At 41.3% G+C, this 24,726-nt stretch overlaps 1 protein-coding gene across 2 annotated transcripts in view; it reads right to left on the bottom strand.

Annotated features, from left to right (window-relative positions):
• The window catches only part of pklr (pyruvate kinase L/R), a 55,802-nt gene that overhangs the window by 18,938 nt on the left and 12,138 nt on the right, over nucleotides 1–24,726 (bottom strand). For both annotated transcript variants that reach the window (XM_033981029.2, XM_055228209.1), the window contains exons 2-4: nucleotides 5,563–5,727; nucleotides 3,714–3,805; nucleotides 867–998 (exon numbers count right to left, since the gene is read on the bottom strand). In XM_033981029.2, the coding sequence (XP_033836920.2) occupies nucleotides 867–998; nucleotides 3,714–3,805; nucleotides 5,563–5,727 (389 nt within the window). The remainder of the gene's footprint in view (nucleotides 1–866; nucleotides 999–3,713; nucleotides 3,806–5,562; nucleotides 5,728–24,726) is intronic.

Below are 24,726 nucleotides of genomic sequence, written 5' to 3'. Positions count from 1 at the left end.
AGGAAAGGAATCCACTGCTAAAGGAATCACTGTTTTGGTTAAAGATGCGCTGTGTAACCTTTCTGATGCGGTTTGGCTTGTTTCCATAGAGATGTTATTACCTTGCCTGGAATATTCTACATTATGACATTAAACTTGTCCATGTCACAGGTGTTTTTTTCTGTATTATTAATCAGAGCAGACTTGTTTTTCCATAGACCAGGTCCGTAACTTGACAGGGTGGCACCACTTGCTTGTCTCCATGGAGATAGATAAGTTTAATGCACTTTCCAGGAAAAGCACTAACATTTCCATGGAGACAAGGACCTGAAAATGTTGCTTAGTGCAGCTTTAAAATAACTTGGTTTAGTCCTGTTGTAGTCTTGGTTTGGTTCTGGTCTAGTCAAATAAAATAACTTGACAAAACTTTAACCTACATGTTGTGCTTCAGAACACACAATATTTTGAGTTCTGTCTGCTTTAATGCCAGACTGTGGAACATTCCAGGCAAAGACATGTCCATAGAGCTAAGTGGGTGATTGATCGATGAGTTTATTTTTGTCACGGGCATATTCAGACGTTATTCCAGAAATAATTTAGACCAAAATGGTGCAGACTGAAGCTTATGCCTTAGACCTTACCCTTAGGCAGACCCCAACCAGAAAAGTTACACAGTTCACCTTTAACTTTGTACGTAGAAGTGCTTTTTCCGTGAAAGCGTTGCTCACTTTCTGCACACCTGAGCAAACTGATGTGTGTAATGATTTGAGAAATGAAGTCTGTCTGAGTTTGGACTTTTGTTTTTCTCAGAGCCGATGGGGGCTCTTCCAGCTCACTGCATGTGACGTTTTGATTAGTTTTGGAGACATGAGGCTCTCGCTGATTACCCCTTTGACCAATCCCGTGCGTATCTCGGGGCCCTTGGTGTCCAGCGCTATGGCGACGGGTCGAAAGTACAGAGGGTCAGAGGTGATGGTATCCACGGCCTCCCGGATGTTTTTGATGGTCTCTCCGTGGTACTGAGGAGGGGAGAGGCAGACAGAAGAGACAGAAGATCAATGGAGGGGCTGGAGATGTATGAGCAAGTGTGCAAGGACTAAACAAGGACTAAACAAGGCCTAAACAAGGACTAAACAAGGACTAAACAAAGACTAAACAAGGACTAAACAAGGACTAAACAAGGCCTAAACAAGGACTAAACGAGGACTTATACATATCAGGTTCTAAAGTAGCGCAAAACAGTTCAAAAGCAGGACTAAACCGGGGAAGTTTAAAACCAGGACCAAACCGGGGAAGTTCAAAACCAGGACTAAACCGGGGCAGTTCAAAACCAAGACTAAACCGGGGAAGTTTAAAACCAAGACCAAACCAGGGCAGTTGAAAACCAGGACCAAACCGGGGCAGTTCAAAACCAGGACCAAACCGGAAAAGTTCAAAACCAGGACTAAACCAGGGGAAATCAGGCAAGGGACCCAAGACTAAACCTTTTTTTTACTGTAATCCGTGAACAAACCAAATTAGACCCACTAACAAGGTCTAAATGAGGACTAAACCAGGACTAAACTTAGACTTAATTGGTAAAAAACCACAGCAGACAGACAGACCAATGAAGGAGCTAGAGACGAAACCAGTGCTAAAAGTTCAATCAAAAGCAAAGCTAAGCCAGGACTAACCAATGACCCAAAATCCAAGACTTAAAATATATAAAATTAAGTGACTAGACCATTTAACAAGATCTAAACCAGGACTGAAACAGGACTAAAGGTGGACTTCACCAGTAATAAACCAGGTATTTTAATTTTGGATAGTTCTCTGTGGTACTGAAGAGAGGTAAAGAGACAGAAGATCAATGCAGAGGTTGGAGAGATAAGGTCAAAGGTACTTCTGTCTATAAATCAGGCTAAAACAACAATAAACCTTAGGAAGACATAAACAAAGTCTAAAATACATCTAGGCTCTTTAAGAAGATCTAAACTAAGACTTAATCAGGATTAAACATGAACTCAGTCAGAAAAAACACAGCCTTGGGATGTTATGATTTCTCTGTGGTACTAAATAGAGAAGAGCAAACAGACAGAAGATCAATGCAGAGGCTAGAGACACGTTTGCAAGTGTAATTAAGTCTATAAACCAGGACTAAAGTAGAATTTAACCAGATCTAATCCAAGACTACTTGGATTTAATCAGTATTCACGACCTCCTGGATGTTTCTCCGTGGCACTGAGGACAGGAGAGGCAGATAGACAAAAAAATCTGTGGAAGAGCTAAAGACGAAAGTGTAGTTTTGTCAAGGAAACAGAAGTAAACCAGACCTTAACTAGGACTCAACAGCAAGGCCAAACTGGGACTAACCCAGATCTACATAAAGCATTAAAATCCCAGGACTTAAAATGATAAAAAACAAAAGATCTAGATCACTTAACAAGATCTAAACCAGGACTAAACATGGACTTAATTTAAAAAAAAACACAAAAAAACACACACAGCCTTTGGGATGTTGTGATTTCTCTGTGGTACTAAAGAGAGAACAACAGACAGACACAAGATCAATGCAGGAGCACGAGTCACATGGACAAGTGTATTTTTGTCTAGGGACCAGGGCTAAACAAGAGAAGAACACACCAAGAGACAACAACACTGCAGATATATAAAGATGTCTGTGTAATCCTGATGTCCTCATAGACTGTATAAAGAAGTGGACTAAGGGAGTGTGACCTGTAACGTTCAGGTCCAGTCTTTCCAGGCGGCCATCTTGGGATAAACCTATAGGCTGTTTTAACTGCGAGCCTCTCCTCATCTCCTGGATACTTCTTCCACATTGTCTTATCTCCACTTCCTTTTTACTGCTGCACATCAGAGAACCTGTCAAACTGATTTATTTATTTTTTCCGAAACTATGGCGAGAACAAGGTTTCAAATTCTTTCTTGATCTTTGCTCACTTTACCCAGATGAAGAGCAGAACTGTGTGTTTCTTTACCGTTGTGAGTCCGTGTCTCGACCCTCACCGTGTTCGTTTGTTTGTTCTTATGTTGATAGTAATTATGACAAATGGATTTATATTGCAATTCTATATGGAGGTCCAGAGGCTGTTGAAGGTAACGCCCCTTCTCGACCACACCGCCGGTTTAGCTTTAGCATGGAGCGGGCAGTTAGCAATGCTGTTAATCAAACCTATTGTTAACGCTAGAATGAGCAACCGTGGAGAAAGAAGGCGCCTGATTTGTCTGTTTTTAATGATTATATCTTGATTTACGGAAAAATAGCAAAAAAAAATTACGAGCGTGACAGCAATTTTTTTTTGGAAATGCCCGAAAGTTTTTCATTAGAAAGTGAACTGGAGCCAGAAAGAGTCGATGGAGCTGGAAACGTACCCATGATCACTTCTTGTTTGGAACACGGCGGCTAGCAGGTTAGCTATGTCCATTTATATATACAGTCTATGGTTGTTCAGGCATTACATATTTGCAAAGTTGACATTTTATACAGAACAGAATTAAATCAGGATTCTCAGACTTTAGTCCAAAAGTGAAATTCCGTTGCTTATACGGTCACAAAAGGAACAAGCTTCCCAGACTAAACGGTGTTGTTAAGTTTACAATTCAATATTTGTGCAAGTAATCAATTCTCTCTTCTACGACTCATTCACTTCAGTTTTATGTGTCTGGAGTTGCTTGTTTTGTGCTTTCTTTATATGACCTGATTGCTTGTTTCTTTTCTAAAATCTGACACCCACCTCATGTGAGCCGTGGGAGAAGTTGAGGCGAGCGATGTTCATTCCTGCTTTGACCATCTCCTGCAGTTTGGGGACCGACCGAGAGGCGGGACCTACGAGAGGCACAACAGGAAAGTGTTCTGACAGAAATCTGTGCATGTGGAAGGTTCATATTTTTTGCTTTTTCAGTGAAGTATGACTCAGATCATAAGGGACACAGAGTTCTTCATTCTGTTTTCTACACACATTTGACTCTTTTTCTAGTTGATATAAATGCTCTTTTCACCAATTCAGTTTATTTTAAAGGCATTTTATGAGGTAAAAACCATAAGAAAGCAACCAGTCAATCACAGACTATGCTCTTTAACCCTGAACACACAGACCAGTCACTATATCACTGCAAAAGGAAGGGCATCTGACAGAAAAATCTGCCAAATGACCACAAACGACTGGTTTGATGTGGTGTCCCATGATAAAAACACACCAAAATAGCACCTTATAGGCCGTAGTGAAAGTACTCAATTTTGTAATTTAAGTACTGATACTGGAGCAAAGAAAACTCAAGTTAAAGTAAAAGTATCATCTGAAAAAACATCTACTTAAGTAAAAATACCCATTTAAAAATATATTAAAAGAGTAAAAAGTGCAAATTTGAGATGTAATAAAGCTTCAAATGTAGTGATTTGTGCTGTATTTTGTTCAACACAAAAAAATGTATTTTATATTTTATTTAATTCCAGCTTTTTTTATTTGCTCAAATTATGAACGTGTTAAAAATAAACTCCTCTGCCTTTTTAGCTGGTCTCAAACAGTTACTCATCTTTATGCTCCTCTTCTATATAAGACTGTATATTGTATTTTTGACCTACTCTTTTCATCATTTCATATGAGTGAAACACCTCATAGTGACTTTACGGAGCTGTTTCATGTGACCAATGATCTTTGACGTGATAAAATAAATACCTGTCATTCAGCTAAAGTGATGTGTTGAGAAAACGTGTTTGTGCGTACTGTATTTCCACGCATCGTGCGTGAGCCTGGAGCAGAGGACTGTTATGACTCTCAGCTCTGCAGGAGGCCTCTCTCAGCCCAGAGTTGTGCTGTGACAACGGCTTCACACAAACATGAGCCTGACGATCTGAAGCTTCAACTCAGATTTCCATATTTCAGCTGTGTCCTTCACTCTCCTCATGTCCTCCATCCATCTGCTGGTCTATGAATGTGTGAGCGACTCCTCGGTGTTCAGTTGATTGTCCAATTCCCCACCGTGTAACTGGGACTTTTCTGTATAGTATTCTACTTTTATGACTTGAATTATGAATATTTCCTCTTTGATTTGCAGGAAAAGTATCTGTCATATCTCTAATATGTCTGTTTATACTTCAAAACATACAAACCACACACTTGAAATCATTTGTTATTATCATTATTTTTATGTAAATTCACTTAAAATTGGCAGATATTTTTGTGAAATCTACTCAAACTGCAGTTAAACTTTCTCAATTCAAGCTATTTTAAACATGCATTATGTAACTTTTCCTGAGATGTCATTGCTTTACCTGGAATGCTCCACAGAATGGCATTAAACACATCAATTAATTCAGCTTATTTTTTTTTTATCACTAGAAGAATATCATAAGTCAGCAGGGTTGCCTCTCCACAGAGCTAACCAGTAACTTAACTTAGAGGTGTCACCTGCTTGTCCCCATGGAGATAAGTTTAACGACATACTGTGAAATATATCAGCCAAAGCAATAACGTCTCCATGGTGACCAGCAGTTGACAGACTGTCCACCAGAAAAAAGTTACACATTGTGCCTTTAATTAATAGTGTAAATATTCATTTTGTGTTTTTTTTCATCGCTCTCACCGATCGTGCAGATGATGTTGGTGTTGCGCGCTGTGATCGGCTCCTGGTCGATGTCCAGCAGACACAGATGTTCCAGGAAGGTGTCAGCCATACTGGCGTCCAACTGCTGCCTCTGGATGAATGAGTCCGGAAGAGACATGACGTCCGAGTAGCGCCGGATACGAGCTGTGGAGGAACCAGGAAACTTATGTAAACTTTAGACCAGCACGGGGACATGTTGTTAAAAGTGCTATATTGCTCAAAATTGAGGCTTGTGAGTTTTAAGCCCTGTTAAAATGTTGTTACCTCCTCAAAAACAGACCTGGAGTTGTGTTTTGTTTCATTCACACATGTTTGAGCAACACTTTATTATTAATCTGTCTACATCTCCAAAACTCAAAATGCTCTGTTCCACCTTGTGATGTCATGAAGTGCTAGTTTTCAAGTTAGCAGCTAATTTTACCTTTAGTTCACAGGAGATTGGCCATTCCAGGGCTGAAATAATCCAAATGATTGTGAAGAAGTAGAACAAGAACAAGAAGAAGAAGACACACAAGAAGAACAAAAACAAGAACAAAAACAAGAACAAAAACAAGAAGAAGAACAAGAAGAACGAGAACAAAAACAAGAAGAGCAAGAACAAAAACAAGAAGAAGAACAAGAGGAACAAGAACAAGAAGCAGAACAACAAAAAGAACAAGAACAAGAACAAGAAGAACAACAAAAACAAGAAGAACAAAAACAAGAAGAAGTAGTCTGGTGTTGTCCGTCTTGAGATACAAGCTTGTTAGTGTTGTTGTTCTTCATGTGTCTTTATTGTTCATTTTCACTCGATTCAGTTTATGGGCTTGTGTGACTCATTATAGAGACACTCGTAGTAAATTTTTGTGGTTTTGTAGTTTAGTTGCTTATTTAACTACTACATATATTTACACCTACTGTACTCATATTTGGGAGTCAGTTTTGAAAATCTATGACTTTGATGAACACCATAAAATAGTATTACAGTATAGAATATGCCACAAAATTATACACAACTGTAAATACCTTATTATAAGTCATACATTGACCACTAAAGGTCCTATATTACACAAAATTGACTCTTGTGAGCTTTGAACCATGACATAATGTTGTTACCTTTCATTCAAACATTGAGTAATCCTTTATAATTAATCTGTGTACATGTGTATTGTCTTTTATATTCCTGTTAATTAAATTACTACTTTATTTTACCATTTTTCCATCTGTTTTCTGATCATTGCAGAGCTGGGCAGTAACATTCCCTTTAAAACCTGCTTGTTATGTAAAGTAAAGTGGATTTGAGTGTCCAAAAAGCTCTATATAAGATTGTTATTATTATGTTTTGGTTAAGGTTTAAGTTTCACACGGTGCAGAAATAACCTTCCAGTCACCTTATGCCTGGTTTGGAAGATTACATAAGAAAAAGATTGCATTTTGCAGCTTTTTGACAGTTTTCACATACAATATAGACGGTACACTTCTGCTTTATCTTCAAAACAGCAGCGAGGACATTGTGTAAAAGCAGAAGATTCCACACTTTTCCTTTTAGACCTGTTGTCAGCATCAAACGTGATCGGCTCAAACAGATGGAGGTGTGCAGTGTTAATTACGAGACTCGCACTTCAGTCGTGGGTCGAAATGAGGAAGAGGGTAAAAATAGAAGCAGCGGTGGCTCTGATTTGAAACATCCTGAAGGAGCAGACATCAGGATCACGTCTGCCACACACACACGGCACAATCATATTATCATCTCTTTGTGCGATTGTCAAATGAGGTTTATTTTAAATGACTACTTAAAGGGTCCTGTGTAATCTAAGGTGTCCGGGCTGGTTCCATTTCAAAAGATTATTAAATTATGTCATAAATACAAAGTGGTGAAGTGAATATGTTTTGTCATTTCCACAGTTTCGACGGAGTGAGGGACCGGCTAATCAGTTGCATTTATAGTATATGAAAACAATGGGCATGAAGGGCAAGTCGCACACGCAAATACAAAACCATATAAATGAAAAATAAAGCACTTATGTTCAGTTTCAAAGTGGCCAAGATCTTTAAATACTAGTTATATAACCTTAACCTAACCCTTAATTTAAAAAAATAGATGCTGTGCTTGTGTCTGTGATATAATCTATGACATCTGTGGATCATTATGTTGTAATTTGCACATTTTAAATCACAATATTAATCTAAAACTTAATAAAAAAAAACTTAATAAAAGAAACAAGTCCGTTAACTTCTGCATTAGAAAACTGCGGTGCCCAATGGGAGCTGACCATCAAATTTTTGTTTTTAATTTGTGCCAAAATGACTGTGTACATCATCGATTAAGAAAATAAAATTGGAGAATGAAGTAGGTACAGAGCAGTGGGTGTGCGCCAGTGAAAATGGGGGTTGATCGGCAATATGGCGTCTTGAAAATAAGCGATTAAAGATTGCTCAAACATGCTCCAAATCTCTCCAAATACAACTGCGGGTGAGGAAATGTTGAGGAGAAATAGCTAAATCATGGTTAAAAGCTCTGAAAAGTTGATTTTGCAGAACCTAAACCAGAACCAGTCAGTTTTGAAATTTGTGACTTTGAGGGCCACCGTAAAGTAGCATTATAGAATATACCACAAAATTATACACAAGTAAAAATACCTGTGTTATATTCACTAGTCATAATAACTCAAAACAGCTCAGATGGTAGAGAAATTGTCCATTAAAGGTCCTATATTGCACAAAATCAACGTGAGCTTTAAGCAATGTTATAATGCTGTTACCTTCTCAAAAACGTACATGTACCTGGAGTTGTGTTTTGTTTCATTCACACATGTGTAAATAACCCTTTATAATTAGTCTGTCTACATCTCCAAAGCTCAAAATGCTCTGTTCCACCTCGTGATGTCATGTAGTAGTAGTTTTCAAGTTAACAGCTCCTTTTACCTTTAGTTCAATAGAGAACGGCAATTCCAGGGTTGAAATCAAATGATTGTAGTGAAGGTGAACCCTATAGCGTTGGATGTTATCGCCGCTGATAGACTCGCGGTTGCAGATTTTCCATTACCATAACTCCGCAACCAATTATGCTTCATGTAAATTCAAATGGCATCTCAAAGCAGAGGCATGGGGCTCTGGACTGAGCACATTATAGACCATTATAACTCGCCTAGACTTTTTTTTTTTTTGCCCTAAAAATCATGTTAAAAGAAGTATCAGCATATACTTTTACCTTTTTTTTCACACAACTACCTCTATTTTACATATCCATCCTTATTTTTCCTTTGTCGCATCAAATAACTCACTGGGAGAATCCTGGCGGCACCTGCGCTCTGATTGGTCGTCTTCGAAGGACAATGTGAGCATATTACTGTAATGACAGAAACATATTTAAAGAGCCCCAATGCCTCTGCTTTGATACGCCATTTGAATTTAAATGAAGCACAATTGGTTGCGGAGTTACGGTAATGGAAAGTCCACAACCGCAAATCTGTCTGCGGCGATAGCATCCAACGCTATAGAGTAGGGCACTTCCTGTATTACCATGTGACATCACAAGGTGGAACAGGGTGTTTTTTATCCGTTTGAGAGAAGAACTCAGCCTAAGTATACAGGGTTTTTGTGTTAAACATGTGTGAATGAAACAAAACATAACTCCAGGTCTGTTTGTGATGAGGAAACAACATTATAATAGATCAGAAAACAGCGTAAAACGGTCCCTTTAACCAGTACTGTTTTTATTTTCTTGGCTTCGTTTGCATATACTTTTGTGGGAATGCATGTGTAGAGGTGAAGTATTCTGAATATCCAACGGAGCTACGACTACGACTGCTATATCCGTGCATCAAAATGAACTCCCTGAATCTCCCTAAAAGCGAAACAAAGCCATACCTGGCTGAGTGCTCTGAGCCACTCCAACGACACCATTTTAGGGGATGTCACAGCCAGTTAAGCCCTGCAATCTATTCCAGCATGAGAGAAAAAGAGGAGAGGAAAAAGAGGAGAGGAGAGAGAAACAGCCTGGATGGGTGCGGAGGTAGAGGGAGGCAAGGTCAGAGATAATGGTACAACAGAGCAGGGAGCGGCAAACAATGGAGCAGGGAGGTGAAGGGGACAAGACGAGCCGCGGGTTTCAGACTGTGGGGAAAAAAACAGGTCCGTTGCCATAGCGATTTAAAACTAAATATTTTATCTTTTGAATGGTAAAGTGCTCAAAATGTTGCATCTAAACAGGAAGCTGAAGCATAACACAATAGCCACAAGCGCAGTAATGAGCACAGATACAGGAGTGGGTGGATTTTGTTTTCAATGCAGAATGTTTGTGCAGAAAGTATCTACTGAAAAACACAGGGAAGACATAATAAAAATGATAAAAATGCATTGAGACAGAGACAAAACCAGGACTAAAAGTGGACTACTGCTGGACCAAATAAAGACTAAACCAAACCATGTCTAAATAAGCCTCACTTCACTTTAAACTATAATAAAACTGTGAGTAATTTTAGCAACTGGAGACTGAGATGCACAAAACAGATGAAACAGGTAAAATCTCATAATGATTTTTTGTGTTATAAGTGAAAAAAATCATGATTAGTGAAGCACTTTTCTTCATTTGCTGCAGACACATTCATTTCACATTTTTTTTCTTTATCTTTTTAATGAACCAAAAGCCAGATAGATAATTTAACTTGAGAAAAATGTATTAAAAGCGTAATTAAAGGAGCTTTGACTCATCGAGAAAATAACGTTTAGCAGTGAACAAAAAGAAAAAGTCTGCCATGTTCTCATCTGCATTTAGAGGTTAGTGCTTTGTGGAATTTTATTTAGTATGGCATTAAACTTGAGGTGTTTTATAAAAGTACATTGTCACCTGTCTCCATGGAGTTTGTGAAAACAGTTATGCAATCCAAACAAAGCAATAACATCTCCATGGAGACACGCAAGCGGCTGACCCTGAAAAGTTACATTCTGCCCTTTAATCAAACAGAAAAATCAAAACTTCTTGCTACATTAGTTGTTTCTTTAACCCGACGCAAAGCTACTATTTAAACTGTTGTGACTTCACTGCTTTAGACGCTGGGACTTGCTGTCGCTGCCTGATGTTCCAGCTCTGGGGTCTGACAGGTTTCTCTCCCCGTGACCCACTTCTCCCGCTCCACTGGCCTCATCATTACGTGTGACTCTGAGTGGCTCCTCCAACACCTCATTGTTCAGCGCACACACACACACTCATGCACGCACACATGAACGCACACACACACAGGTACAAGCAGGTCAGGCAGGTAGCTCTATAAATACCCCAGCACCAGGTCACTGACCCTGTGGTGAAATGCTAGATTAGAAAGTCCACAGCAGGACAGATTTAGACGTGTGTGGAAGGAAGTGGATGGTGCACATGTGAGATTTCAAGAACGATAACGCAAAAAGAGACTCATATGTGTAGCTCATGCACATTTATCAATCTGGAAATGTAACTTTTGACACAGTGGAACTCATACGTCCACCCAGAATCCATGTTGCTGCTCATGATCACAGTATTATCTTCCTCACATATATATTTCAGTGATTCATGCATGTTTGAGTAATACTGCATTGTCCTTCAGTGCTGTTTTCACCTACCCCCTATCCCTGCCCACTTTTGTATTTTCAACAATAAAAATATGCAAATGAAAACCCTCTCCTTGCTACGATGAAATGGCACTATGAAGTTCTGCACTTTTGAACAGAAAGTCAGTGGATTCGTTCTATTACTTAGCCATTTTACATCGATAAACACAACCAAGACAAACAGGACCAAACCAAGTCTACACCAGGACTATACTTTACTCAAAACATAACCAAACCAAACTATTAATGCACCCTAAGGCATAACATTAACTAATACTGCTACTATTTCAACTACTGCAAAAAAAATAAAAAAAATAAAATTAAAAAATAATAATAATAATAATAATGAATACTAAATAAAATTAAAAAATAATAAATAACTACAACAATGTTGTGTACAACCTGTTCTATTTGTATCTCAAAATTCAACTTCTCCCCTTTCTCCAGGTGAAATAATAATAATAATAATAATAATAATAATAATAATAATAATAATAATAATAATAATAATAATAATAATAATACAAAATAAGATAGATAAATAAATTAATTAATTAATTAATAGTGTGTATAACCTGTTTTATTTGTATCTCAAAATTCAGCTTCTCTCTTTCCTCCAGGTGAAGTCATTAGTCTAGTCACTCAGGGGGGTTGGCATGGGAACAGCACAGATTGGGAGAAAAGTTTTGGACACTGCATTAGAGAACCATTTCCCCAAAAAAGACCTAACAATTGGTTTCTTTGCTCTTTTTTATAGCTACGTCATGCAACTTTTTTGTGGCTGCACAAACCAGAACATTCTCGAAAAAGATGTAGACATTTTATGCCATACAGGGGAACAGTTTATCCAAATTAATACGACTTCCACTGTGACAAGCAGGTGGAGACTCAGCTTTAAGCTACGCGTGAGTCAGGTTTATGGAGATGCAAGCCTGCTAAGAATCCATGTTTTTTTTTTAAGGTTTCTAGTCAGTTTAAAATATCCAAAGTGAAAAGGCAGGGGCCCAGTTGTGAAGGGCTTTGAAGATGATGGATTTGACTTTGAAGTGAATGAACTGAGAGATGGGGAGTCAGTGGAGTTTAAGAGGACAGGGGTGGTGTGTTCATGGGACCGGGTGTGTGTGTGTGTGTGTGTGTGTGTGTGTGTGTACTTGTTTTTTGACACATATGGGGACATGCGCCTGTTTGCACACAGACATGTGGGGACCCAAAACCCTATGGGGACCTCAGTTGAGGTCCCCACAGGCACAATGCATTTAATAGGCTGGAAACAGCCTGAAGATGATCAGGAACTGTTTTTCTCAGAAGACCCCAGAGGGCCCAAAACCTGATTTAGTGTGAGTGCATGCGAAACTAGTGGACACACTCAGGTACTGCAGCCCCCATAAGGCACCCTGTTCTGGTTGTGTGTATCCCCAAGTCCCCACTCGGCAGCGACTCCTAATGGATGCTGTTGGTACTACAGTTGCATTCTATTTATATTGTATTTATATTCTTTTTTTTCTTAGTTTTTCCAATAAATAGATTTATAAATGATAAACAATTCAAAACATTTAAAAATATATTTTTCATTTATTATTTATATTTATATATGATATTTTATTGTAAATGCAAATGCAAGAAAGTACTTTGCAACTTGAACACTTGTGTCACCACAAACATTAGACCTGCATCTACAAATTTAAACATTTTTCATTTAATTGACTTTAAACTTCGACATGAATATACTGAAGTAACTTTACCATTATTTATTCTGTTCATTTGCTGCACTGTTCATAACTTAGCCATATTATTATTGCATACAATAAATATACGTACTTTATACGGCCACTTTATTGTTATTTATTCTAACTATGTTGATTGTTGCACTGAATCCATCATAGTAACTTATTGTATATAAGAGGGTGGGGTATAATGAGCTCCATTCACTCAGAAGCTGAATGACGCAAAATGATGCAGACTGTGCAGCTATTATAGAGACAGCAGGTTAAGACCTTTATGTGTGGTGTAAGTGCACAAACATATGTGTAAAAGTAAGCATTGGTATTGCAGAGCTAGTACTAACCTAATCTAAAAATCAAAATTAAATTAAATTAAGATAAGATATGCCTTTATTAGTCCCACAGTGGAGAAATTCCAAAAGGACATTATTATACTGTAGAACGTATGCGTCAAAAAAGACAACCAAGACAAACAGAAAATATGTAATTATTAAAACAGTAAGTTTTTGAGTTAGTGTTAATCTGCAGGTTTGTTTTAGTGACTTGTAATACGTGTGTTAGCAAAAAATGAACTTTGGGCTTAGAAGATCGGGTTCAGCTCAGAGGAAAAGGAGACAGTACTCAATGATGAGGAAAACTGCAGCAGGATGTGGTGCCAATATACCATATATTGTGACAAAAGTATGAAACCCCAATATTTACAATATTTACAAAGTGCACTGTTTAAGTTGACATTTTTGGCTTAAAAGAGTCCGCAGTTCAACCATAGTCCGCTGTAAAAATCCATGTCACGCTACAGACTTGAAGGTATTTTTTGATAGTTGGTAACATTCCTCGAGACGAAACCGCGGATCTTTGAGGTACTGGGTGTGTGTGGTTGAGGTCTTCTCCCGGACAGGCAGACCAAATGCCAGATCTACAGGTAGACGGGTTGATCTTCCCAAGAGAAGTTCATAGAGTGGGAATCCTGTGACCTCATTGCGTGTACAATTGTACGCATGTACAAGGGGTTTCACATATTCTCGCCATTTACTTTTCTGCTTGTGCTCAAGGGTGCCCAACATGTTTAACAAGGTCCGGTTAAATTGCTCCACTGGGTTACCTCGTGGATGATAAGCAGTAGTATGAGTTTATCTTCATCCCAGTCACCATGCAGAACGCTTTGATCAACTTGGACTTGAAGTTTGGTCCTTGATCTGTGTGTAGGCGCTCAGGGATACCGAAGTTGAAAATGAAATCATTCATCAAGGATGTGGCCACAGTCTTCGCCTTTTGGTTTGGAGTAAGGATAGCGAACGCAAACTTCGTAAAATGGTCTGTGAGTGCCAGAATGTCTTTTGTGTTGCTGCTGTCAGGTTCTAGCGAAAGGAAGTCCATGCACAGTAGCTCCAGGGGTCGAGATGTTTTGATGTTGACCAAAGGGGCAGCACGCTCTGGCATGGCCTTTCGCCTCACACACCGATCACAGGTGTGGATCTTCTTTTCCACGTCAGAGGACATCCTTGGCCAGAAGAACCGCTGGCGTACCAAGTCCAGAGTTCTCTCTATCCCCATGTGGCCCATATCGTCGTGAAGACTAGTGAGTATCAAAGGCCACAACTCAGAAGGCAAGACGAGCTGAAAAGTGTGTCTGTCTTCTTGTCGTCTTCTGTAGAGGATTCCATCTCTTAACTCCAGTTTGTTCAGTTCTCTCAAGAGTAGACGGAGTTCTGGAAGCTCATGTCTGATGGCAGGGACCACTTTCTTGCCTATCACCAGCTGATGGACTACTTCACGGATAACAGGGTCTGCAAATTGCTGCTCTCTCAGATCAAATAGAGAGAGTGCTGGAAGGACTGGGAGTCCATGCTTGTCTTCGGAGCAATAGCTTTCTGGAAGGCCATTGACATGGATGGAGAGAGATTCAGCAAGAGTGATGGAGACTGGGGCAGAACTTTTAGCCAGGGAGTTCTCACAGATGGCATTGACAATGTCGCCCGAGAGCTCCTCTGCATCATCCGCCACACGCTCTTTCAAGAACTGCTGGATGAGACCATGTTCTTTGGCAGAGAGCTCATCTTCTGGACGTGACAAATGTGGGCATCTGGTTAGGGCATCAGCGTCGTAGTTCTGTCGACCGGCACGATATTGGAGCTTAAAGGAGTAGGTTGAGAGAGTGGCTAGCCACCTCTGGCTAGTGGCATCTAACTTTGCCGAGGTGAGTATGTATGTCAGTGGGTTACTGTCAGTTACTACAGTAAAGTTGGCTCCATATAAGTAATCATGAAACTCGTCAGTCACACTCCACTTCAACGCCAAGAACTCTAGTTTATGGGCCGGATACCGTGACTCACTGGTGGACAATCCTCGGCTGGCATAGGCAATGACACGTAATCGTCCCTCCTGTTCTTCATACAAGGCTCCGTGACCCGTGGTGCTGGCATCAGTGTGCAGAATGTATGGCTGCTTGGGGTTGGCAAATCCAAGAAAAAGGGATGTTGTTAATTTGTCGATCAACTGTTCAAATGCCCTTTGACATTCTGGCGTCCATCTGTTGCCAAAAGACTGGTTAGTATCAAAGTATTGTACTTGCGTCTTCTTTACTTTGGCCGATTTGTGAGCTGGTGGGTACCCTCTAGTGAGATCGTTTAGTGGTTTGGTGAGAGACGAATAGTCTTTTATGAAGCGTCGATAGTAGCCAGAGAAACCTAGAAAAGATCTCAACTCCTTGAGATTTGTCGGAACTGGCCAGGATTTTAATGCCTCAATTTTCTCTTGGTCTGTCTCCACCCCGTGCTCTGACACCACATGGCCAAGATACTTCACTGATGTCTGGCAAAACTGACATTTCTCCGGCAAGAGTTTCAGTCCGTACTCCTTCAAGTGACCAAGAACATGCAGCAATCTCTTTTCATGCGCCTCCAATGTATCAGAGAAAATGATTATATCATCCAGAAAAACAAGTGCCTCCTTCAGGTGTACACCCTTGAATTCCTAAAACCCTAATGGGGTGACGGATGCAGTTTTTTCCTTGTCCTCTTCTCTCATGGCTATTTGATAATATCCGGATTTCAAGTCCAAAACAGTGAACCATTTAGAACCCATCAAGGCTGAGAAGGATTCTTCCAGATTAGGGAGAGCATAGGCGTCCTTCACTGTCTGCAGATTGAGCTTCCTGTAATCTACGCACAGACGGACATCTCCATTTTTCTTTCGAACAACAAGGATTGGAGAAGAGAAAGGCGACTGAGATTCTCGGATCACACCAGTTCCAAGAAGGTTACGGAGGTGCTGGCGAACTGCTTCAATGTCCTGTGGGTGGATGGGTCGAGCTCGGTGTTTGAAGGGGGTTTCATCATGCAATTTGATGTGGTGCTGGACTTTGTCGGTGCAGCCAAAGTCTAAATTGTGCTGTGAGAATACCTCAGGCATACAGTTCAGTTTGGATGTGATGCACTCTCTCCATTCTACTGGCAAGGGAGAATTTCCAAAGGTGAATTTGATGGAGGATTCTTTGGGGGCAGCAGAATGAGTGTCTACTTGCTGGGATAGAATGCTGGCAGGCTCCCCGATATGGCCAATCACTGTTTGAGGGAGAATCAGCATGTTTTGCTCAGACTCATTTTTAACTATAACTGGGACTTTGTAAGGAGCATGACTCATGAGATGAGATGAGACGGCTTTGAATGCATAACCCACCAGGTAAAGGTGGTGCTCAACAAGCACATACTGTGCAGCAGAGGGGGTCTTGAGATCAACAGACCAAACCACTGGAGTATATGTGAAAAACACCAGAGCCTAGCTAGAAAACATTACCATGTGTAGAAGTGTTTGGTGTAGATCATGGGTCTCTAACCTTTTGTCCTGGAGAGGTACTTTTGCAAAGTAAATGATAGTGAGCTTCTACTTTTAGTGACGAAAACTAATTAAGCCAGTGAAATTTACAGTAGCCTAAAGGTCGGAACACACGAGCGGATTTAAAAATTTTGTAATTGTAAAACATGTTAAAATATGGGCCATCCTAATTATATTTGTCTCAGTCACATGAAGGACAGAGACACCACACACTTGTGACTCGGGATAGAGTTAGACTTAGACAAACTTTATTGATCCAAAAGGGAAATGATTTGGATACAGTCGCTCACTCATCACAATATAATATAATAACAGAGAGTAACAAAAATAGATGATGTAGCAAAAAGAGCAAGAGACAGGTGTCAAATGAGACATAATTATAAAAATAAATGTATATGTACAAGTCAAAATAAAATAGAAAAATAAGTAATAAACTATAAAATCACAGCTATAAACAAGAGACAAGAATGACAGTGCAAATACTATGCTGACTGACAGGGCAGGTTCCATTACTTAAGATTGAGTTGTTGTACAGTTGTAGGGAGTATTATCTGTTACATAAAGGTGAGCTGTTGTACAGTTGTAGGGAGTATTATAGTATGAATGTAGTCCTGTATCTCACTGTTTGAGCAGAGATTAGATTTCTAAAGTGTGTATATTCTCTTGTGTTTGTTTTCATTCTGACTCTTCATTTCACATGTGAAACTTGCTCCTCTGCTGGACAAATCTGAGACACAAATGTGTGGTGTCTCTGTCCTTCATGTGACTAAGACTAATAATCAGCACAAACTCTCCTTATGTCTGTAGCTGCACTGTTTTTTTTTTACATATTAAAAATCCCAGAAGATTTTAAATTCTCTGGTGTGTCTTAAGAACACTTTACATTTATTATTGCAAAAAAATGGACATTTAATGGTACAGTATATTTTCATTGGTATGGATAAATGTGTTACCGGCTAGATATAGTCGGCCTCACCTCCATGCACAGCTTGGGCTCTGGAACCCAACTTCTTGAGAGGGGTTGGACTCTCCATTTCTGTGGCGTTGCCCGCAGGGAGCGGCGGCGAGCTGGTGTGGGCTTGCTCATTGCCCCACAGCTCAGCCGCTGCGTGTTGGGGTTCACTCCGGTGAACGAGAGGGTCGCGTCCCTGCGCCTTCGGGTCGGGACAGGTCTCTCACTGTTGTGTCGGCCTACGGGCCAAACAGCAGTGCAGAGTACCCGGCCTTCTTGGAGTCCCTGGGAGGGGTACTAGACAGTGCACCAACCGGGGACTCCGTTGTTCTCCTGGGGGACTTCAACGCCCATGTGGGTAACGACAGTGACACTTGGAGGGGCGTGATTGGGAGGAACGGCCTCCCCGATCTGAACCCGAACGGTGTTTTGTTATTGGACTTCTGTGCTAGTCACAGTTTGTCCATAACAAACACCATGTTCGAGCACAAGGGTGTCCATCGGTGCACGTGGCACCAGGACACTCTAGGTCGGAGGTCGATGATCGACTTTGTTGTCGTGTCATCTGACCTCCGACCGCGTGTCTTGGACACTCGGGTGAAGAGAGGGGCTGAGCTGTCAACTGATCACCACCTGGTGGTGAGTTGGATCCGCTGGCGGAGGAGGAAGCCGGACAGACCTGGCAGGCCCGAGCGCATTATAAGGGTCTGTTGGGAACGTCTGGCGGGTCTTCAACTCACACCTCCGGGAGAGCTTCTCCCTGATCCCGGGGGAGGTTGGAGACATGGACTCCGAGTGGGCCATGTTCTCCACCTCTACTGTCGATGCGGCTGCTCGTAACTGTGGTCGTAAGGTCTGTGGTGCTTGTCGCGGTGGCAATCCCCGAACCCGGTGGTGGACACCGGAAGTAAGGGATGACGTCAAGCTGAAGAAGGAGTCTTATCGAGCCTTGTTGGCTCGTGGGACTCCAGAGGCAGCTGATGAGTACCGGCGGGCCAAGCGTGCCGCGGCTCGGCCAGTCGCAGAGGCAAAAACCCGGGGTTGGGAGGAGTTCGGGGAGGCCATGGAGGAGGACTATCGGACGGCCTCAAAGAGATTCTGGCAAACCATCCGTCGCCTCAGGAGGGGGAAGCAGTGCTTCACCAACACTGTTTACAGTGCGGTTGGAGCGCTGCTGACCTCGACTGGGGATGTTGTCGGGCGGTGGAAGGAATACTTTGAGGATCTCCTCAATCCCACTGTCACGAGGAGGAAGCAGAAACTGGGGAGCCAGAGGCGGACTTATCCATCACCCTGGCTGAAGTCACTGAGGTGGTTGGCAAGCTCCTCGGTGGCAAGGCTCCGGGGGTGGACGAGATCCGTCCTGAGTACATCAAGTCTCTGGATGTTGTGGGGCTGTCTTGGCTGACACGTCTCTTCAACATCGCATGGCGGTCGGGGACAGTACCTGTGGAATGGCAGACCGGGGTGGTGGTCCCTCTGTATAAGAAGGGGGACCGGAGGGTGTGTTCCAATTACAGGGGAATCACACTCCTCAGCCTTCCTGGTAAGGTCTATTCCAGGGTACTGGAGAGGAGAATCCGACCGATAGTCGAACCTCGGATTCAGGAGGAGCAGTGTGGTTTTCGTTCTGGTCGTGGAACACTGGACCAGCTCTATACTCTCCATCGGGTCCTCGAGGGCTCATGGGAGTATGCCCAACCAGTCCACATGTGTTTTGTGGATCTGGAGAAGTCATTCGACCGTGTCCCTCGTGGTGTCCTTTGGGGGGTGCTCTGGGAGTATGGGGTCCGGGGCTCTTTGCTAAGGGCTGTCCGGTCCCTGTATGACCGGAGCAGGAGTTGTGTTCGCATTGCCGGCAGTAAGTCAGACCTGTTCCCGGTGCATGTTGGTCTCCGCCAGGGCTGCCCTTTGTCACAGGGTCTGTTCATTATATTTATGGACAGAATTTCTAGGTGCAGTCAGGGGCCGGAGGGGGTCTGCTTCGGGAACCACAGGATTTCATCTCTGCTGTTTGCAGATGATGTTGTCCTGATGCTTCTTCGAGTCAGGACCTGCAACAGGCACTGGGGCGGTATGCAGCCGAGTGTGAAGCGGCTGGGATGAGAATCAGCTCCTCCAAATCCGAGGCCATGGTTCTCGACCGGAAAAAGGTGGCGCCCTCTCCGGGTGGGTGGTGAGTCTCTGCCCCAAGTGGAGGAGTTCAAGTATCTCGAGGTCTTGTTCACGAGTGAGGGAAGGATGGAGTGGGAGATTGACAGGCGGATCGGTGCAGCGTCTGCAGTGATGCGGTCGCTGTATCGGTCCGTTGTGGTGAAGAAGGAGCTGAGCCCAAAGGCGAAGCTCTCGATTTATCGGTCAATCTAAGTTCCTGCCCTCACCTATGGTCATGAGCTCTGGGTAATGACCGAAAGGACAAGATCGCGGATACAAACGACTGAAATGGGCTTCCTGCGCAGAGTGGCCGGGCGCACCCTTAGGGATAGGATGAGGAGCTCGGTCACACGGGAAGAGCTCAGAGTAGAGCCGCTGCTCCTATACGTGGAGAGGAACCAGCTGAGGTGGCTCGGGCATCTGCTCAGGATGCCTCCTGGACGCCTCCCTAGGGAGGTGTTCTGGGCATGTCCCACCGGGAGGAGGCCCCGGGGAAGACCCAGGACACGCTGGAGGGACTATGTCTCTCTGGCCTGGGAACGCCTTGGGGTCCCACCGGAGGAGCTGGAGGATGTGTACGGGGTGAGGGAAGTCTGGGAGTCTCTGCTTAGACTGCTGCCCCCGCGACCCGGCCCCGGATAAGCGGAAGAAAATGGATGGATGGATAAATGTATGTTGGAACCTAATATTGGATTTCAGATTCTTTTGGGGAGCTACACTGAAGGTACTGGTAAGCTACAGGTTGAAGATCTCTGGTGTAGATTGTTAGCATTAGCCATTAGCATACATGTTATTACTCATCAAGATCAACCAATATACAACAATTTGTCTGCACTGTTAGCACACACACAAAACATTTTTTTATTTGATGCTATAATCAAATTGATATTTCTTCCAATTCCCAGGCTATAGATGTTCTAAACGTACAACTCCTAGAAGGGTCTATGTTCTCCACAGTTTAGCTTCCTGCTTCTGAAGAGTGCAGACGCAAACCTTGCTTGCTCCTGCTGCTTCCTCCTTACTTTGCTTTTTTAATTATTTTACCTCTTCCAGTGCTGGAGATTTGTTTAGTTATGATTTTCTTTGAAGTAAATCAAGACTTTTAAACCATTTTTACATTTTTTATATATAATGTGGGGAAGCTGGTCCGAAGTGATCAAATAGGAGGCAAACTCAAAAGAAGTCCCGTTACACAAAATGTATTGTCAGCATGGTGATCCCCCGTGAACACAAAAAATAATACATATTTACAAAAAATAATGGAAAATAAGAAAAAAAAGCCATGTGTGCCCTGGCTACACTGATGTCTCTCATCTGTCTAATTAGCCCTGCTCAAATACTCCCCTGCACTGGAAGCTCCTCCCCCGGTTTACTCCATCTTTTCTCCAGGTGCTGTGGGTGTAACATTAGCAGTTTCTTCAATATAAAACCATCTCTCAGGCCCAAGTCCCTTAACTAAAGTGTTTAACAAAAGAAACTATAAACACTTATATCATTGAACAAAAATACCTAAAACATTAACACAAAGAAATAAACAAACTTAAACCAGTTTTCCCCTCCACATGGTCCGGTCCACGACCCCTCTCAAGTCTATAAAATGGCTGACATAGGCCACGCCCCCTCTTTGTTTGGACCATGTGGAGATGCAGGTAAGTGGCTTGCTGTATTGAACTGAACTGACACATTTAACTAAATAAAATGTTTAAACTCACTAGTGTGTGGGGATTTAACTGATTGAAAAACTAAACAAAACAAACCCGGGATAGTTCTATTTAGTTTAGTATTGAGTTATTGAAAATGAACAGACATGTGCACAAACCAAATTATAGTACTATTAAAAAGGGACAAAGGCCCACTTTGTCACGTATAATAATAATTACCCAGAACTAAACATGTAAATAAACACAAATTTAATATTAAAAATCAGGTTTATTGTTTTAATTGATGGACTGTACACACAAACCTGAATATTTGTCCTCATAAAGTCTATCCTTACGACGTTCACCAACATTACAACATGGCCGTCCGAGTCGTCATACACACAAACCTGAATATTTGTCCTCATATAGTCTATCCTTACAACATTCATGACCCTACAACATGGCCGTCCGAGTCGTCATACACACAAACCTGAATATTTGTCCTCATATAGTCTATCCTTACAACATTCATGACCCTACAACATGGCCGCCTGAGTCGTCATACACACAAACCTGAATATTTGTCCTCATAAAGTCTATCCTTACGACGTTCACCAACATTACAACATGGCCGTCCGAGTCGTCATACACACAAACCTGAATATTTGTCCTCATAAAGTCTGAATATTTGTGTCCACTGGGGTCCACAGCACTTTGAGGCCCCATTGCGGGCTAAGATTGGCCCTCCTGCCCAGTACAGACTGGGTTATAATAGTGATTGTGTGTCCCTTTTCTGTTTTGGGGTCTTGGGCTGTAGAGGTAGGAAGTGGATATATGTTTGTCACACAGGGATGGGTTAAGATGGCGTGGGTTGGAGGGAGGGGCCCAATGCCAAACTTGCACCGGGGCCTTCTACAACTACGCTACACCACTGTCTCTAAACCTCTAAATGAACTAATGTCTAAGCAGAACAAACAATATGGCACATGGTCTTATTCTGAAGCACAGTTTCTGACATTTTAGATCCTCACTTTGATCAAGTCTAAATAAGTGATGACTAACATCATATAATATATTTCAAATTTATGAATAGATCAATTTCATTATATATATAAATATATAATAACATTAGATTTATTTTTGTTCTATTTTTCCTTCAAAGACAGTGATGCATTTAATGCAGAAATGTGTGTCATGATATAAAATATAACCTATAATTTAAACATGAGCTATTTTCTAAAACCAAAGTTTATCTATCAACATTAGTTATGTATTGCTATGTCCACTGTTCCCTCCAAGCTGCGCGCATGCGCAATTCCGTGTTTGCGCAGTTTATCCACGTCATTGACAGGCGTCCTAATGCGCCGCTATCAGTGTTTTAGCCGGTGTGGACGTCGTGGCGTGAAAACTCTCTAATTATTCTAAGCGTTTAACCCCTGAACGTTCCGACAGCCCGCCCTCGGGCAAAGATCCGCGCGTAAAATTACGCGCGCGTAATTGCGTAATTTTACGCACTGTTTTGCAGCAGTTTTGCGTTTTAAACAGGACGAAACGGACAAAACAAAGGAAGTACGCGACCGAGGACACTGTGGATGTTTGTACAAGTTAAACTAGAGACATCTGGACCTGGAGCGGCTCATGGAACCGAGTGAAGATCATGATGGACTCAGGAGCAAAGGACCTGATGTGCTGATGGACTGGATGCTGTTCCTGATCGGTAAGTGTGGTTTATTCTGCTATTGACTTAATTGTGGGTCAAATGTGTATTATGTGTAATCATTAGCATTAGAGCCCCCCCCCACGACCACCAATCATTCACGCACACACCACTTGGGTGAAGTGTCTTGCCTTGTTCCTACCTAAACCCATTTTGAAGAAAAACATTCGAAAAATGTATATTCATTTATAAACTGGTCTATTTCAGCAACCCCAAGGTGTATTTGAATTATTTTTAAGCCATTGTAAAGGGATTGTTGGGCAGAATAATTTGATATGTCATTTATCCATGTATGTGTTACTGATAAAGAGAAAATGGATGAAACACAGCAAAAATTTAGATTTTTTTAGCCTTGCCTTAAAAAAAACATGTTTTATGATGAATAACTCTTTGGAATGTTGCTAACATAGCCTTTTTACTTCATAAAATAGAAACCAAACATGTGAACATTATCTCTGCAAAGGTTGAAACTGATTAGGTGAAGCAGATCAAAAAAAGAGAGATTTTAGTACAGGTATGTCAGGCGAGGTGTCCATTTTGGCACCATTTGGCACACATAGTGCCATTTGCATTTCTGTCATGTAAAAGTTATATATTTCATTTTTATATCACTAATGGTGTTCAGTAGACCTAAAGAAAACATTTTTTGGCATTTTGTTTTAAAAAAAAATAATTATATGTGTATATGAATGTTTCCCCTACAAATAAAATGACTGCATAAAGCATTTGAATGATTTTTAGAGATGAATTTAGTGAAAGAAGCAAAACTAAGTTTGTCCAGTGCGCTCTGCGTCCTGTGCGTAAAGGCAAAACGGGACTCGATCCTTCAACCTCTGTCACAGAATGACTGTCTCACTGTCACATGTACAGTGTATTTTTAGTTTGCAGTGTGTGGTTTGTAAATATATATTTATTTTGACCCATACCACTCGTTTTGACTATATTTTATATACAAATACACATTTTATATTGTGTTTTGATATATAAATGTACAGTAATAGAGCAGCTGTGCAGATACAGATTCCTCTCTGTGTGTGTTGGTCATTGACTGTCACTAGTTTGAGTTGTAAAAATCAAGCAAAAGCTTCACACAATGACTTATACTCATAATACAAGTCAGAGCTTTATCATAAAAATGTTAAGTGTGTTTTCAACATTGGAGTTTAGTTGACTTGGTTTGGTTGAAGTTCATGTTTTGCCATAGTTAAAATTAAATATTTATACTTCCAATAGCATTAACATACTACACAGGTCATGAGCAAGATTTTTGTCATTTTCATTGTATAAGTTGCTAAAACACTTAATTAAAAGTCTTATAACACAAATGTAAAAGCGGTAATTTGATTCTTTTAATAAACCATTTAACTTGGATGGATGCGATGCAGCATGACCACAGTGTGCACGTCTGATGACCACAGTGCACACGTCTGATGTCGCTCACACTGGCACGCTCAGGGAGTTTGTGTGTTTGCTCAGACTCATGAAAAATTAGAGGGAACACTGGCACTGTTGCAATTTTGAATGATGCAAATGTCATAAGTCAATATTTATGGAAAAATA

The sequence above is a fragment of the Periophthalmus magnuspinnatus genome, chromosome 16, assembly GCF_009829125.3.
Source record: "Periophthalmus magnuspinnatus isolate fPerMag1 chromosome 16, fPerMag1.2.pri, whole genome shotgun sequence".
NCBI classification, from domain to species: Eukaryota; Metazoa; Chordata; class Actinopteri; order Gobiiformes; family Gobiidae; genus Periophthalmus; species Periophthalmus magnuspinnatus.
This window is presented reverse-complemented; position numbering and strand designations above follow the sequence as displayed.